General features: G+C 41.4%; 1 protein-coding gene across 1 annotated transcript; it reads right to left on the bottom strand.

The window, feature by feature from the left end:
* Positions 1–3,880: 3,880 nt before the first annotated feature.
* fam180a (family with sequence similarity 180 member A) lies at positions 3,881–17,029 on the bottom strand. The gene is made up of 3 exons (XM_008288008.1): positions 16,814–17,029; positions 5,807–5,904; positions 3,881–5,507 (listed from the first exon to the last, which is right to left on the bottom strand). The coding sequence occupies exons 1-3, from the start codon at positions 16,887–16,889 to the stop codon at positions 5,178–5,180; spliced, it is 504 nt and encodes a 167-aa protein (XP_008286230.1). The 5' UTR covers positions 16,890–17,029; the 3' UTR covers positions 3,881–5,177.
* Between the last annotated feature and the right edge of the window lie 1,374 nt (positions 17,030–18,403).

Below are 18,403 nucleotides of genomic sequence, written 5' to 3'. Positions count from 1 at the left end.
CAGCACAAAGGGAGAAATGTTGTGATGTTTCTAACAGCTCGGCGAGAAGTCTTGCGAAAATACAAAACAGCACACTGCACACGAGGGAAGAAGAGAACACGAGTCGAGTCTCGTTGTCCCGTCTGACCCATCGGTCCTCCTGACATCTGCTCAGTCAATAACAAAAGACAAGATGAGGACTGATAACATCAGAGAGATCTGGTTGGAAATGCTGCCACCTAGTGAGCATGTAGAGCAGATATTGGTTATTTACTTTGAGTAAAGATGAAAATTTCAGATATGTTTTAGGTTGAATATCTTTTGCTTAATTTTTTGAGGGAAAAAATAGTTTAACTGTAAAAGTTAAAATCTAGTTGAAAAGCAAACTCCACCTTTGATTAATATCATTCCATTTTTTAATACAAGTCAGAGATGAAGCAGATATAAAATACATTTGTGGTGCTTTTGTATTCTGCTGAGAAAGCCAGAATAATTAACACTTGGAACCACAAAATTCCACGTTTGGTTTAAATGGGACACGATCTTATGAAAAAATCTGAGTCAGAAATGATTAACACAGAAGGAATAATCAGATTCTTAACTGTCTGGTCCTTCAACAAATTAAGTAAATTTAGCTAAATCTAAGCTTCAATTTTTTTTTAACAATTCGCCAAAAATGAACAGCTGGGCTAAATATGATCCAGTGAAAAACAACTGGTGCAACTGAGAAGCCATGACCGGCAGTCACATGACAGATGTGTTGGGACTTTGGCTGAACTGCAGGCAGTGTTTACACGGCGCATGTAGGAATGCAAGTGCGGAAACAAATGAGGGAGATTAGGAGCCAAACAAAACAGACTTCCTCAATAAAATACATGTGGCATGATTAAAAAAAAAAAAAAAGAAGAAGATATACAGAGGAGCAGGGTGTCGGCAAGTTATTGAAAGATACATTCTGCATGGTGAAATATCTTCCAGAGCTGATGAGTCGTGTAAGAAATGGGTAGTTTTTATGAGTTGTAAAAAATATAAATATTATATATGGTATTCATATTTTATTTTCTTTCTGTCAATATTGATTACCTCCTCTGAGCACTTGGGAAATGTTGTACACTTTGATTCATTTTTTTTGAATCTTTTTGTAAAATTTATAATCAATCTTTTTGTATGAGTTATTTGTATGAGTTAAACTTAAAAACTTTTTTTTTTTTTGTTCTCCCTTCTTCTCGCCAAGGCTGTGCTGTTTCCAAAGAGGTGTAAAAATCTGACAGGAAAACATGTCCCAAAACAGCTTAGAGTGTTACAGCAGCTTTTTAGATATGTGGTGTTGGTACATGTGAACATAACATCAGCTTCCTTGATTTACACTGGAAATTGTCTTTTCTCATTCAGACAAATTCACCATCTGTGAACAGTCGCTGATGACAGGTTGCACATCATATTATACCCCAATGCAGAGATAATACAGCTGTAGGTGGGAACTGGTACAAGAGGCATTTGTATTTTCACCGAGAACATTAATTTTGCAGAAATATCACCGACGTGCTGAAATAAATCTCCAATCTGTCAGGACATCTAGGCTCTGATGACGACAGCAGTTCTCTCTGCAGCCACTTGGTGATGCTCTATCAACATGCATTATGCAGCACATGGTTCCACATGACATTTAGGGATGAAACCCTAAATGGATAAAATATCACAGACTCATTTTTCACGAGGCGCATTGATAAGTCAATAATCCACATAAAACCCTAATTCTTCTTATTAAATCAACACTGCTATTGCAGATGGAAGAGGGGGAGGGGATGGGCAGACGCGGTGCTAATTTTATGACAATTAAACACGAGGAGTTGTGTGTCCCTAATATTTTGTACATTTGGAGTTGTTGCGGTGCAAAATGAAACGACTGACTCAGCAAATATTCCACAATATCAGAAATCCTTTTTTTTTTCTTTTTTTGAATTAATGACTTTCATATAATGGTCAGTCATGCATGTGTACAAAGGGGGACTGAGCAGCTTGCAAAGACACCCACAAGGCAACGCTTTAATCCTTTAACATCTGCAGTAAGCACATTAAACAATTGAAGCAACTTAAGCAAATAAACTGTATGAAAACACAATTTTATGCAGGTTTTGTTTCCAGGATCTTACATGGAGGTTTCAAACATGGAGGCTTTAAGTCAAGTTACGCTCCACGACTGTTTTCTTCAATATCCCGGCTTCTTGTCAAGCAGTGGACAGAAACATCCCAAAACTCATCATCATCATCATTAGAGCGGTGCATGGAGGGTAAAGGCTGATCCTCGGTGTTGGAAGGAAATTCCTCATTACGGTCTTCTTCACTTCCTCATCAATCAGTCCCTCGCCGCCGCGGCTCGGGCACCGCGTGAATGCTGACACGCTGAGAAACGAAAAGTCCTGCCATCATCATATACGTTTTTTTAGAAAGTTGCCGTTGGCGATATTTCGGTAGCAGGAAACTGGATGAAAAGCTGGAAATGAACGAAAAGTGTAAGCAAATGTAAAACTAATTGAGTCAAGGAGGGAAAACAACACAAGGCAGATGTATACTTTCTATCCACTCCAAGCTGAGTGAAAAAAAAAAAAGCTTATTAGGAAAAGTACCTATTTCCCCAAAATGAGTGGGGAGATGGGTAGCTTTGAAGCAAACATCTATCAAGCATTTTGCAGCTTTGCTTAAATGAGCAATCAAGGGTATTGATGTACACAGACTCTTAAGTACAAATCTGCGGTTTTCATTCAGAGAGGCTTTTACCGGCAAATGAAATGAGCTGAGCAATCTTTTCTCAACGCGGCAGAGCGTCTAATGCCTTCTAAAGGTATCTGATGACATCAAATATACACACCGGCAGGGGTTGGAGGTGACTTTGCATTGAGATTTTGTATATTTTCCTCTTTTTTTCCCCCCAAAAGTAGGTCAAAGATCAGTGCGATCATCAAAGTCAGGATGCAAACTTATGCGGTGCATTCTCATTAAGTCCCAATGTAAAGGCTGCACACATGCGGAAGTTGGAGAAGTTTATCCGAGTCGACTGGGATGCATTTGATTAATGAGGCGAATACGCGGAGCTCAAATGCTTTATTTAATTTTCACGTTACGTACAAACGATCGCACGTTGGAGTCGCAATGGGATGGAAGCGAGTGCACATTCAGGAGGTGAGAGGAATGATGCAATTAATGCAGCAGTCTGTCTGACAAGTCCAGCTGGAGTTAACACAATATGCTACTCTGAATGGTTTCTGTGACAGCATGTAAAGGCTTAAACAGGTATCTCTATCACTTATAACAGGTATGCAAGCATCGTTTTTATCTTTAGGATGGATTTTTTAAATTAGGAGAAGAAGAAGTTGCCATAACTGAACAGTGTTTGGACATGAAATGTACCAATTTTCATAAATCCAGCAAGTCACATATACTTTACTCCTTCATGTCAGTTGATTATCTGTGTTAAAACAGTTTAAAGGCACATCGCTGTCGAAACCTGGCATTGATGCAGAGTGTGCAGAGATTATCTGTGTTTGCTCAACCAACAGAACAATCTGTCTGTATATTTGTATTTGGATAAAAGGTGCTTAAAATCACTGCCTCTGCTTATTGTCTCACTGCACAATTTGCAACTGACATGAGCTGCATCAGTTGGGCTGATTGTAAAGTTTAACCCTCTAAACCTCAAGCAGTTTCAGTTTTCTTTGCTCCTGTCATCTTCTTCTGTGCACTCGTTTTTAACAGCAATATAAAGTCCTGCACCTCTGTGGAAACATTGCTGGAAGGAGAGGAAACTCAAAAATGTCTGTTGTGCAGTATAACAGTCATAATACCATCAATTAGAAAGAAAGGAAAAACGAAAGAGAAATTTTATTGATTATTTATTTTTCAAAAATTAAAAAAACAACCTGGCATCATTTTTTTCAAGTGCCCACAGGTGTCACCAATATTGGACATAAATGGTGTTTCTACATATTAGAGGTATTCTACTTTTCATCTTAGTTTCCGTGCTTGTCTCTTGTCTGTTCTGCGTAAACACAGCATGCAAGTCGGCCGAGACGTTCCTGAATTTTAGTCAAGTGACTGTTGGACGCTGCTGAGCTACTCATGACTTCACAGTTACATCGGGGGCCACAGACTTTTTTAGAATCAAGTTAGAGCAAATGCTGTATTTTTGGCACAAAAAAAAAAAAGAAAGAAACATGAAGACTAAAGTAATTTTGATGAAATGCCACAATTTTAAGAACATCAAGTACAGAACAACACTTTACAGGCGAGTAGTTCAAGGATCGTTTTTCAGTTTCTATGTTCAAATTTGGCAATTTTTAAATGACAACATGTCTTTAAAAACCTGGTTTGGGGTTCAGAGGGGTTGAGCAGACATCATAGGATCACTTTTCAATAATGTGTAGTCAATGAAATGACATGTTGGTGAAAACAACGTACTATGCTGCCAACAGAATGGACATGTTTGTTTTGCATTTTGTTCTGTAATGATTGTCATTGAAGACACATAATGTCATGGAGTTCTTTTGTTTGTTTGTTTGTTTATGGGTAGAAGGAATATCTCTCTGCATTGCATTATTTGTGCTCATCGAATACCATTCTGTAATCGGCTAAACCCCCACTCTGGATATCGTTTGGTAAAAGACACATTAGGAGGAGACGGGATGAAGAGTCTGCTGCCATTTTTCAGACACACTTGTCCACTATCTGGTGGTATGTAAAGTCACACCTCAGTGCTTCACACTACAAGTGTGGGAACTGAACCCCAAATTGATTTTTTAATTAGCTTCTGGTGGACACTCGTCTCCCACAATGAACCCACAGAAAAGGAGTGAACCTTTTAAAGCCCTCCAGTTTGACAGCTCATGTACTGCAGCGTTTCACTGTAGAACAGAGGAGCGAACTGCACTGATCTCTTGAGGATAGAAGTTCACTCTTTAACTCGGAGAAGCTGATAAAAAGTTCACACATGAACTTTTCCACTAGTTTGTGGTTTAAGTTGATAACGAGACTCGACCCAATCAAGTAAAAGAAAACGACAAGATGTTGTTGAGAGTTCTGGACAAAGTGAATGTCGAGAGTTTCGCTGTTTTTGTGAAACATTCATTTGTTACTTTGCATGAAATTGGGGAAAAAAACTAAAGACAAGAGCTATAGCTGGGAAAAGAACTTCTGAATCTTCCTCAAGACGGCCTGAGGTCTTTTTGAAGGGCTCGGAACAGCTGGATCAAGGTGTCCGTCCACAGCTCTCTCTGGTGCTGGTTGGTGAGTCGAGCCAGCGTCTGAGTCGTGTACACTAAGGTCAGCACTGTCCTCTCAAAGTCCTGCCAGCTCAGAGGCTGCTGCCGCTGGACGAGCTCGGCCGTCAGACGGCGGATGTCGGAGAGCTTCTTGGGCAGGACGTCCTCGCAGACGACCTCCAGCTTCTCCACGCTTCTCAGGGAGGCCAGTTCCTTGTCTGGGATCAGGAGGGTGTGTTCCTCGCCTTGGATCTGCATTCCAGCCAACAGAATCTGGGAAACAGAGAGACACTGATGAAAGCAAACAACTAAGATGTTACTTGTTGGGTTATCTAAATGTATCCAAATGTGCTGAAGACATCATAGGATGTTATTTTAAAAAAAGGCTTTTATCAATGTCCAGAAGCCTTTGGATAAACACATATTTTAAAATTTCTGCTAATGATTAGCAACACAACAATGGTACACAGTGTTTCATTTTTATTTAGACAAATGTGTGATCTGCAGATGTCCCAGCATATGTTTCATCCAGAGAAGAAGCACATCTCTGACCCCACAAGATCTGAACTGACCTCAAAAAGCAGATTGACGTCCTCCGCCGAGCGCTGGAACGTGGGGTTGATCAGCGAGTATGTCCCACGCTTTATCCTATACGCAGATGGATACAGAGCTAGAACACACGAGAACAGGAAATTGGATTAGAGGATTTCCCTTGTTGTCAAGAAATTAGACACCACATTATCCAGTGTGGCAGGCATGTGGGTGGGCCAGAGGTTGAGTAAGCACGGATTCATTACTGCTCAAATATTATGTAGGTGGGAGGGAATCTGGCTCCAGCTGTGAGGAGGGTAATCGGTCTGATCCACAGATGCTCCGATATTTACAAGTGTCAGCGGCCGGAGCATCCAGAGGTGACATATTTAGCGCACAGACGGGTAGGTGTAGCTGACCTCATTTGCTTGGCCTTTAAAGTGTCGGTACGTGTTTGTTGCAGAGCAGGGACCCCGTAATCTGAGGTGTCCAGACACGGCTGCTGGAATGAAACCTCTCAGCTGCCATAAACAGTTGCCGCTGCTTCATTTCTGTGATAGCATGCTGTGAAATCCATATTTTACTTCAGCTGATAACCAGAGGCTGTTCCAAATGGCCACACACCTCCAGAGGTGGACAGTAACGAAGTACGGCACTCAAATATTTTTGGTTCATGGGATTTTAAAGTAAATTAGAAACTACACTAATGTTGCATAGCTTGGATTAAAACTTTAAAGCTGCACTAACTGATCTTTTAGCCACATGGGGGCAGTGCAACATGCTGTAAACACAACATTGGCATTTCATTTTGTAAAGGCGTTAATGCTAACAGCTGCTTTACATATCTGGCAGACATGGAACAAAATTAGCATTTGTGTCCATCTCTATAATGCTAGTTCTTCTATTGGCTCAATTTTGCTTCTCGACAACTTTTATTAAAATGTATAACCATATCTAGCTTGTTAGCTGCTAAGGTTAGCAAGAGGCACATGTGGATGTACAGGAATGTTTTTTTTTTGCTGAGAACAGGTGCCTGCTGTGTCTTACAATAAAATTGGTAAAGGTGGTGAGACTGAAGCAATCTGTAGGCCAAATAAAACAACAACAACAACAAAAATGAAAAGAAAGTAAATTTGCTCTGTAGAGATGGAACTGCAGAATTACAGTGCCCTCCATAATTATTGGTTAAGACGTGTTAAAAACCTTCAAATAAATTCATTTTTTATTGCAGAAGCATACTCTCACACTAAAACTGTAGAAAAATGTAACCTTCAACTCAACTCAGATGAACTGTTGGCAAAAGGGGGTTGAACAAAGTATTAACATCAAAGGTGCTAATAACTGTGGCACACATGATTTGATGTAAAAGAATTATTTTTTTAATGTGGGACACTGAATAAATGCACTTGAATCAAAGGTTGAATTTTCCTCTTTTTTTTCATTGTGGTCCTATATTATTTAGAAAAAAAATTAATTTACTAGAAGCTAAAGAACACATCTTAACCAGGGGAGCCAATAATTATGTAGATGCACAATATGTTGCTGTAAGTTTGTCACTACAAGTTTTAATACAGTCATTTGTCATTTTTTCCCCATGCAAATCTTCAAATGGGTGCAGCTTTAATCTGTCCGAGTATAGTTTTAGTCAGCATTGCCTGATTACTTGAACTCTACATGTGAATAAAATGCACACTTCATAATACTTAATACATGATATTTTATATTTTAATGATGTTCTCCAACACCTTAACAATGTGCTTCCTTTGCATTTCACTGCTTGTGACAGAATTTTAAAGCGACTGGCAATGTCCCAGTAAATAAATGAAATTCAGTGCTTTGTTTAGGGTTTTATAGGATGCTCTTAAAGACAATACTAAGGTGAGAACAGTGCAGGTTTTGAGTAGGTCTCAAAATCCCTCAGCTTTATTTCCACACAGAGGGGTACATTTGGTTTAAAATGTCAAAACAACACATGGTCTGAATTCTCTAAATTCTCAATAACATAGGAATGATTTATGAAGCAGTCTGATCAAACAACACCATATTTTCATTTTTATGTAACAGCCCTGTGTGAGCGAGCAGATATTCCCACTGGCAAAGAAAAGTCTTTGTGAGGTCAAGTCTATACAAGCCTGGCAATAAAAAAGAAGAAGAGGAGTCGGTATCTTCTCCTTCCACACTGTTTGTAATCCACTATGTCTACTACTACTACTACTGCTGCTGCTGCCCAGACGTTTTAAATGTGTTCATATTATGACTCCATCTATTGTGCGAGACTCCGAGAGCAATTTGGCTGACACTGCTTCAGGAGAGGGGAGCTGAAGAGCAAATTTGATTTGCGCTGAACGGGGGATTCACATGGTAGTGAAGTAAGCTAAAACTTCCTCTGAGCTTCTCCAGACTTCTTGCTCTCTTTTTCCACTGCTTCACATATTCCTGTTGCCATCCAAACGCTCGGCTCAGCGTGTGAGCCAACTCACAGATCACACACACAGATCTTAATGAGGTATGCAGTATAAACACTGGGCTTCATCTGAATTTGGATCAAATCTTCCCCTCTGCCCTACAGCAGCATCTACGGATTGCTGCCTCGCCAATTCTGCGGTAATGATCGGCCCCGCTGCCCGCAGCCTCGCAGCGCAGATACATTTAGCCGCGTAGCAGTTGTGTGGCCGGCTGAAGCCACATGCGCTGACTGATCTCCCCCATGTACCTGCTTTCTGCTTGGGTGACTTCCAGTCTAAGCTCCGGCATCGCTGTTGCAGTAAAGCCACCATTTAGAATGTAAAGCAAATGTGTAGCTCTGTGCTCCCCCGTCGGAACAATACAATTTACAAATTCGGTACATTTGTATAATCCTTCGCATATTACCTCAAACCTCTTTACCCGTTCAACCAGAGGTGTTGGGGAGGATTAGAAACAGTGAGCTCAACAGCCTACTGGTGCAACTCCCTTCAAAATGTTCCCAAAAGGTTAAATTAAAGTAAATTCTAACTCCACACATGATCGATTAAACATTATTGTTATAATCTATAACCTCTGCTTCTACTCTAGAAATGTATTCTGGGGGACAAAGGACATCTTTTCAAAGATTAGTTTATATTTAGGTTTCCCTAAACCCCAAACATTAAGGACCAGTGTTGGGGACGTTCCACTACCCCCGACAGTTTCATGGCTCATGAAGTGGCCACAATCCTTCATCCATTGACTCACGTACATGGAAACAAATTTTCTTTTTTTTTTTTTCTCACACATGGACATGAAAAACACAAGTATTAATCATTGCATTATTGGGTGGAGGTTTTGTGCCTGTATCATTAATCAACATGACTTATAATATGAATAATAGCATGCCACTTTTGTAGGGGTCATATTGTGCAACATCCTCTTTTTAATGGGGTTTTGAACATAATTGCATGTCCTCAGTGTGGGTAAAAACTCACAAAATACAAGAAAATAGCATTATCTCATTTCCTGCTAGATCAGAAAGTGTGTTGCTGAATGAGCCGTTGAGGTTGTTGTGTTGTCCTGACAGGATACGTCTGGCTGCATTACAAATTGTATACTTTTTGGTTTCAGTTCTTTACTGCAGCTGCCCTTACAAAGTACAAACTGTTTCCTGCGGTATGCATACAACTGGGACACCACTTTGTCACAATAATGCGCCATTAACTTTGACCGTTGTAGTTCGTAGTGTGAAATTAGCAGTCATCTGTCTCTCGGCAGCTCAAACTTGATTATCCCCATGCAAGACATCATAACGTTTGTGATGTAACTGCACAGTGGATTGTGTGTCAGAATGTCCTTCAAAGCGTGCCGGCCTGCAAACTGCAAAGTCCAACTGGATGTAGTCGAACATCTGGGTATGTTATGCATATTACATTTGGCTTACTATGTAGTGGGACATACAGAAAGGTTACCACAGGGGTACCAACCCACTTGTGGAAGTGTTCATAGTGACGTTGCTTTTTGATATCGTAGTATATACTAAATAGTGAACCACAATCGGAATGTACCCTAGAAAGAACCTGTAGCCCTTCTCGTGAAATCGGTGTGGACAGCAGCAGCTCAGTTCCATTTAATGCTGCAGACACTGAAACATCCAGTTTGTTATAAGGCTAATACTAAGAGATAGAATAGAAATGGTACAATGAATTAGTGTTTTTAGCTGAAACATCTCTGAAACCTTCTGGGAAAGTGTTGTTGTTCAAAAGAGGTATCATATGGGAGCTTTGAGGACATTTTGCATGTCACATCAACACATTTTCAGCTTTTTGTGTGCCATATTATCCTGTTTGGTCCCCATTTACCGTCAACAACACTTTGGCGGCTTTAACTCAATCAGTGGAGCATTTGTCCCCTTTGTCTCTGTGAGTTCAGCACTTCAAATCATAGGGCCCTGGAGGAGCCATGCCACTTTCAAAATTTGAAGCATTTTTAAAAAATATTTAGTCGGCCCTCAAAACAAGGTTTGTGGTTATGGTTACTTATAACTCATGTTTATGGTTGCGGTTAGAGTAGTAGTAGTAATGCTCCCTCTCTGATTGAAACTGCTCCTTCACTTAGTATGTCTTCACTATTCCTTAGAAGAAAAGCTGTCCCACTAGGCTGACCTGCCAGTCAATGACACACGACTATAAACATGTTTTTCATCTCCATGTATAAGAATCAATAAATTAAAGCTTGACACTCTTTAACAAATTGCTGAACACTGAAATACACCGGTGAGTTCATCACGACTTGCAGGTGAAAATGTACCCTCCTCAGTGAGTGACTCCCACATGCATTATCAACAGCAGTAGAGGAACGCCCAGGCAAACATATTAGACACTGAATAGACAGCGCAGCTTCAATGGGCCATTGCCGTTGTAAACAGAACAACACCCAGGGGGAAGAGTGCTCATTAGAACAAGGGTTATGTTGTTAAAGGATGGAGGAGCTGCTGAGAAATGACGGCTCGGAGGCCGGCACAATGCCGATTTACATTTAAAATTAATAATCTGTAATTTACATAAAAAGGCGTCTACTACTCTCTGTCACCGTTTGCTGTAACACAATAGTCCTTTGGCGGGCAATAAAATGCGTCTTTTATGTTTCTAGCGGCGGCAGCAGCAGTCCAGAATAAAAAATGTTATTGCAGGTTAATGCTCACACGGCTGGAGCTGCACCGCTGCAGATGGAGACAGGCCACGAGTCTCATAACATTTATTAGGCTGCACATGTGTAACGGCTCAGTAAAAGAAGAGGAGAACTGCAGTGCATGACTCAGAAGTGAACTAAAGTTTAGTACGAGGCAGTCAAGACAGAGAACCAGAGTAGAAAGCCAAAGCAGGTAGGCGCAATTGTAGGCCGGAATAAGAGGGTTGGAACACAGCAATCTGTTACGGAGCTGAGGAAAAAGGGCAGCTACACATAGAGAATAGCTGATAAGGGGAATAGGAACAGGTGCAAAGGTTGCTATGGAGGTCAGGTGTTGATAAAAGGTAGCTGAGGTGCCACTGCAGGGCAAAGAGGGAAATAACAGATCTGGATCTGACGGGAAAATTGCAGGATGTGTCTGAAATCACTGTCTTGTTTATGCATTCACTACATCTCATGTACAGTAATAGACATTTATTCGTTTACCCTATAATGAGGAGTAAATTTAGATTTCAGACACTTGTAAATTATTGTCATTTTACGTCACCGCTGGCAGGTGTGGAGTTGCACGGCTGTAATTTTCCCGCCTGTGAAATGCGGCGCGCTCCGTCGTGGGTGTAACGGAGGCTCAAGTGGGATTGCTAGAAGAAAACAGTGCAGGGGCGCCGCTTTCTTCATTCCACTGTGGGATTTTTTAAACAGCTCAATGCACGGCATGAATTTTGCATCCAAATTAAGCAGTGAATATAATAAACGTAGAGTAGATTTGTGATAAAGCTCGTAGCTGGCATGCAAATTATAGGCGGCTAACGGTGCAGAAGAGGAACTGGTTGTCACAGTGACAGCATGAGTGACCCACGACAGTGAAACAGAAAAAAAAGAAATGATTTCAAAACTTCACTTCTAATGCATGTACTTCTCTTTCTCAGAAAACTACACTACTGCTCATGATGCAAATGACTAGTGTCTTTTCCCAAGAACCTGCAGGCTCATGCCATGTTCATACAGATCTACAAAGTGTGAAAGTGACAACTTGCTTTTACTCACATTCAGGTTTTATTAAGTGTAACAGAGGACTTTGGCTCATGTGTGCTGTCCATTTATATATTTTTTTTCCTCATGCACTTCATTATGTAGTCATGGTGGATCTACTGTCCTTTCCATTGTATAGTGTCTATAAAAAGTATTCACCCCCTTGACACACCATCATCACTCTGAAGCACGGCGGTGGCAGCATCATGATGTGGGAATGCTTCTCGGCAGCAGTCCCTGGAAGGCTTGCAAAGGTAGAGGGTAAAATCAATCCAACACAGGATAGGGAAATCGTATAGGGAGATCTGACACTTGGGAGGTTTGTTTTACAGGAAGACAGTTACCCAAAGTGGTGGTAAATACTTTTTATAGACACTTTAAAGTTAAAAGCAACCACGTTTCATAGTGGTTAAATCTGATCACTGTGCAAACTACTTCATGGATTAGATTTTCCCCCCTTTTTTGTGGTTACAAATGACAGATACAACATTTTAAAAAATGTTTGAACTCTCTTTTATCTACAATTATTCCTGCCAATAATAATATGAACAATACAAATAAGAAAACAGTAGCTGCTGCCTCCTTTTGGCGCCCCAGGGTTAGGCTTGTTACTTTTATTTTACAGCAGTTGGCATCAAAAAAGATTTTTTTTTCCTAATCTTTAAGTGAGTGCAGTCTATGATATTATGCCAGCACACTTCAATAGTGGTGACAAGAACAGCACGCAAACATCTTTGTGAAAGTGATTCAGTGATTAATCACCATCTAGCATGAGTCATGCATCAGTGAAAGCCCAATTTTATGCATTATCCATGATGACGAACATATAGAAAAATTTAAATGAATGAATATTTCTGAAATCATTTCTTCATGGTTGCTGATTTCTTGGGAGCCTCCTCTGGTCGCCCCTGCAGTTCGCATCCTGATTCTGAGCACGAAAAAAAGTTTTTTAAGCCTTTATTCAGAAATCTTTCACAGTGAAGCGCTACATAAATACACTGCAACCCTGCTGAAACGAGTATACGTCTTGAAGTAGTTTATATTAAAGTTTTAACGTGAAGGGGAAACAAACCAGCATAAGGCGAGTCATGGTCTTCATCTGATTTCTCTCGTGCTCATTTTTCAGATTGGATGTTTAATATAGGCGTCCTTTATCGCAACATCTCAGCTCTCCCTGCTGCGCGTTCTGAGCCCGTCCATTCGTCATGCTTCCCCTCCTTCCTCCAGCGCTCCAAACAATCAATGTTTGGACGGGCAGGCTTCCCCCAGTGTCATTATGTAGAGGCAGGGAACTTGTAATCTCCCGCTAACTGCTTGCAAGGAGATGAGGGAACAACAAAGATCCATTAATTAGCTGGTCTAAATGGTACTCCTAGCTGGAAGGAAGTCTTGACGAGAGAGAGGGAGGGAGAGAGAGGGGGAAGGAAAAACAAACAAAAAAACAAAGTGGATGTCTGGGTCCCTCCGGCGTACGGTAAAAGAGGGTGAAAAGGACACGGGAGAGAAGAAAATCTTCATCGCAGCGGCCCGTCTCCTGCGTTTCAGTTTGCCTCCAGAGGATTGTTAAATTCCAAATAAATGATAATATTCTCCGAAGTTAGATTGAGAATTTCCAATGTAAATACAGACTTCATCACCAATACTCCCACTGTGAGCACAATTTACTCGAGGATAAGCCGCAGAGTCGTGTAGCGCTGCCAGAGAAGCTGATAAAAGCTGGATGTTAAAATACAGCGATGAGAACTGGAGTGTGACCTTTGCCCTTTATCGTCTACTTTGGGAGCTTGTCCAACACAATAATCAATCTATTTTTTTAAATTGTAATTACTTTTAAAGTTTTATTGTTTATAACCCGTCTCAGTAGCTTCAAACACCCAAATAAAAGCTGCAGTAGTCAGTATTTGATATTTTTATGGATCAAATGATGATCTGTGACGCGAAAAGAGCCGCCCACAGTGACAAACCAAACAGAAAATAATCACCCGAGTGTGCAGATCCCCTCAGCCCAGTGGAGCTTCTCAGCATCTTTCTGCTCGTTGTTTTTGTTTTATTTTTGGTTTGCTCTCTTTGTGCTCATCCGCTGTGTTTCCAGCAGCAGCAGCAGCAACAGCAGGCGTCTGTTCACAGCAAAAAAAAAAAAGCCTCTGATAAACCGACAGAGTTGCAAAAAAAAAACAAAAAAAAAGCTGGTGATTTCAGTGGAGCAATTAGCTTCTAAAGTGTCAGATATTTCCATCAGGAGTGAGCAAGAGGCTAGACAGGAGTTAAAAGGGCAGCGACTACTTGATTTACACTAATCGGATAGTCAAAAAACACTAAATGACAACATGCTGATGTTGCTCCAGGTCTGCTGGATGGTTTATTCAGTGACAATAGCTTCCACTGCAGCAACATGCTGGCTGGTTCAGGGCGGCACGAACCTTTGTGCGTGTTCTGACTGCAAGAATCGTCCCGGTAGAACCTCTTACAGGGCAGTTTTTGGGATACAAAAAAGTACTTACTCCAAAGTAAGTGACCCAGGGAAAGCTGCTGAGTAGAGCTCGATACTGATCAGTTAAACTCATTAACTTTTAAGAGGAAGTCTTTTTCGCACAGACGCTGGCATCTTAAATGTACCATACAGACTAACATAACAAACCTCTATTGTTCTATTTCTTCATAGAGTCGTGTCTAATGTTTGTATTTCACCTCACTCAGTATTTCTGCCTTGAATCGTCTGCAAGCAATTCAGAATGCTGCTGCACGTCTATTAACTCGATCTTGTAGACGCTGTCATGTCACCCCATTGCTGAAATCACTCCACTGGCTCCCTGTTACATTTAGGATCAGATTCAAAATCTTAACTATCACCTACAGNGCAGCAACATGCCGGCTGGTTCAGGACGGCACGAACCTTTGTGCGTGTTCTGACTGCAAGAATCGTCCCGGTAGAACCTCTTACAGGGCAGTTTTCAGGATACAAAAAAGTAGTTACTCCAAAGTAAGTGACCCTGGGAAAGCTGCTGAGCAGAGCTCGATACTGATCGGTTAAACTCATTAGCTTTTAAGAGGAAGTCTTTTCCGCACAGATGTTGGCATCTTAAATTTACCGTACAGACTAACATAGCAAACCTCTATTGTTCTATTTCCCCATAGCAGTGATAACCACAACTAGCCCCTCAGTTCTCCCCTACAGTCGTGTCTAATGTTTGTATTGAGTTTCTATTGATGCTCCCTGTCACCTGCGGTGTCCCTCAAGGGTCTGTCCTTGGTCCATTACTATTCATTGTGTACATACTCCCCCTTGGTCACATCATCAGCCAGTATGGAATTTAATTCCATTGCTACGCCGATGACACCCAGTTGTACCTCAGGACTGACTCAACTTTTTCAACTGGTCCGGCATCATCATCATCATCATCATCATCATCATCATCCCCATCACCACTCACTATCTTCCTGGAGGAGATAAAGGCGTGGATGAGTCATAATTTCCTTCAACTGAACTGCTCTAAAATCAACACCATACTTATTGGCACCCCTCAGCAGGTCCAGTCATCCTCCAAAACAAACATCACCTTTCCGGACAAAACAATCCCCTTTCATCTGCTGTCACCAACCTCGATGTGAGACTGGACCCTCACCTAACTTTTGAAAACCATATCCAACATCTGCGTAAATGCTGTTTTTTTCACCTGAAGAACATTGCCAGACTCTGACCCTCCCTCACAATATCTGATGCAGATAAGCTCATCCACGCCTTTGTCTCTTTGAGGCTGGACTACTGCAAAGCCCTCCTCATTGGGATCCACAGCAAAAGTCTCCAAAAGCGCCAACTGATCCAGAACAGCGCTGCTGGGATCCTACTCAGAACCAAAAAACATGAACATATCACCTCAATACTCCACTGGCTTCCCATCACTGCCAGAATAAATTATAAAGTTGCTCTCATCACCCACCAATGCATTTATGGAAACGCCCCACCATACCTCAAAGACCTCCTCACTCAGCAAACCCCAACCTGGAATACACGCTCTGCACATCAAGACCTCCTCCACCCGCCCCAAACCAAGCTCCGTACCAAGGAGATCGGGCTGCTGTACCATGTCTGTGGAACTCCCTACCCAACTACCTCAGGACCCCACAGCCAGTGGCTGCTTTAAAAAAAACACTTGAAGACCTTCCTTTTTAAAATTTTAAGTGTGTGTACTGTTTCTTTTTTATTGAATGCTTGTAGCACTTTGAGATTTCTTTTAAATGAAAAATGCTTTATAAATAGAATGTATTAGATGGTATTGTGGTTTAAGAATGAAAGAAAACTCCTGCAGCAAAAGCTGCCGAATATGTCAGTGATGTCAACAGCTTGTTCTGCTGCCCCCGAGTGACCAAATAAATAAATATCTTGCCCCATCAAAACTTGTTACCTGGCAGAGGTACAAAGCTCCTGCAGGACTGTCTGCAGTAAATATTCAACATCAAATAGAAGAACAATCACTCAGATTTCAAAAGCTACAGCTGAAGCATTGAACTAATGAAACAAACGCCTCTGCTTGTTGCTGGTTTTAGCAGCATGTGACTTCCCAAAATTTCCAGCTATGTGAGAAAGGAATTTCCTCTGTGAGTGGATCCAGTAATAACAGGCCAGCCACTTTTCACTTGTCGCAATGTTCCTGATAACTCCAGAAGATAAACACATTCTTCCACAGAAACCCAGACACGCACCACGACTGAACCTTCCACGGCTGTCTTATTTTCTAGTATCTTTAAATGGATTTCCTCAATGCACATATTCCATCTCTCGTGATGACGGTGAAATGCGCCCCGTGAGAGATGATGATACCAACTTACGAGACTTTCTGGTTATTAGCTTCTCCACTAGAGCAGGTGTTCCTACCTACCTTTCCTGTGGTGCTGAGTGGCGGCCCGGCTGATGGACAGGTAAACAACAACGAGTAAAGCCCACCACTGCGTCATGTTGATCCTCGCAAACACACAAGCAGAGATCCACGCTCACACAACAGCAGCACTCGCTCTCTTCTCGGCGTCTCTCAGGGGGAAACAATCACAGTCATAAATGATGACGGCGGACGAGGAGCCTCCGAACCGCATCTCACACACAATAGTTTCATGGATTATTCCTGCTGCTGCTTCCCCTGTTGCCTCCTCCCTTCATTCTCTCCCTCCTATTTTTTTATTCTTTTTTTTTTTTCTCACATGTGTGTGTGTGTGTTCTCTACTCAGGCCAAGCAGTCTGGGCTCTCATCTGGAAATCATCAGGATACGCCTGCCCTCTTGGCTGGACTTTTCTCACAGCTACTGGATGACTGCTCCACTCGCTGACTGGTGAGCGGCTCTCCAATTGACTGGATAACTGGTTGAGCGACCGACTAAATTGCCAGCTGATTGACTGAGCATAATGGCCTCCCATGAGCAAACCAGAAGCCAGGGATGGACGCTCTCATTAGAACAGAGCTGTGGCCTGATCAAGTATCCTTATCAGCGCCAAGGTAATTGCACTCTTTCTACTTGGGGTTTATTTTTTGCTATTCTGACCATCATTTCTGTTAGATAACACTTCACTCAGTTGGTTAATTGCGAGGAGCTGGGATGACAGCGAGAAACCAGCAGTCTGCAGATGAGGCAGGTTGTGTGTAAGCCAACAGCTTGGCCGGATTGTCTAGCACTTCAGTTATAAGTAAAACCAACCCTGAGTGCATCTGAAATACTGCTTATATTCTCTAACTTCATAGAAAAAAACTGTCTATAGCATCTTCAAACTGAAAATGAAAGGTGGTCTATACACTGTGATGAATTCAGGGCTGTTGAACCACTGAGGCTGATATTAAACTCACATATTGGGTAGTTTTTCCAGTGAATTTGAAAGAATCTGTCCCACGATGGATGTTTACAACAGACATTTTGGGTAATAATTTTAGCATTTGCCTGTTTTTGTTCCATTAAAGTCCCTCAACAGTCATCGATTAAACCCCTAAACGCTCATCTCTTTGTATCACAGTCGCGTATTTAGAAGCTTTTTCAATGAAAATAATCCATCCCTGCTTTAAAATGGCTTAAATGCAACTTCACAGTGTTGCCTTCACTAGAATGTGCACATCTATGAAGCACCTCTCTCCATCTACTCCTCCACTGTTCACTGCAGCTCAGCACACCAGCTCACTCTTCGACTCTCTAGACAATGGCAAGTTGTAATATTGGAGTAAAATGAATGAAATCAATAAAAATGGAAAGCATCTTTCTAACTATAACAGACCTTGATTGTCACACTTGTTTAAACCAGAAACTGATTCAGAAAAAGAATAATGATACAGAAAGAACCATTGTGCAAGTTGACAGGTTTGGTTCCTTCGGCTTGTTATGTATGAAACTGTCATTTGTCCACTGCAGTTTCAAGGTGGAAATGCTCAGCCATGGAGTTCCTATAGCATTAAAAAAACAAAACAAAACCACTGGGTTATTATCTGTTTCTT

Source organism: Stegastes partitus, unplaced genomic scaffold (genome assembly GCF_000690725.1).
Source record: "Stegastes partitus isolate 25-593 unplaced genomic scaffold, Stegastes_partitus-1.0.2 Scaffold536, whole genome shotgun sequence".
Lineage (NCBI taxonomy): Eukaryota > Metazoa > Chordata > Actinopteri > Pomacentridae > Stegastes > Stegastes partitus.
Note: the sequence above shows the minus strand (reverse complement) of the source record. Positions and strands in the feature narration are given on the sequence as shown.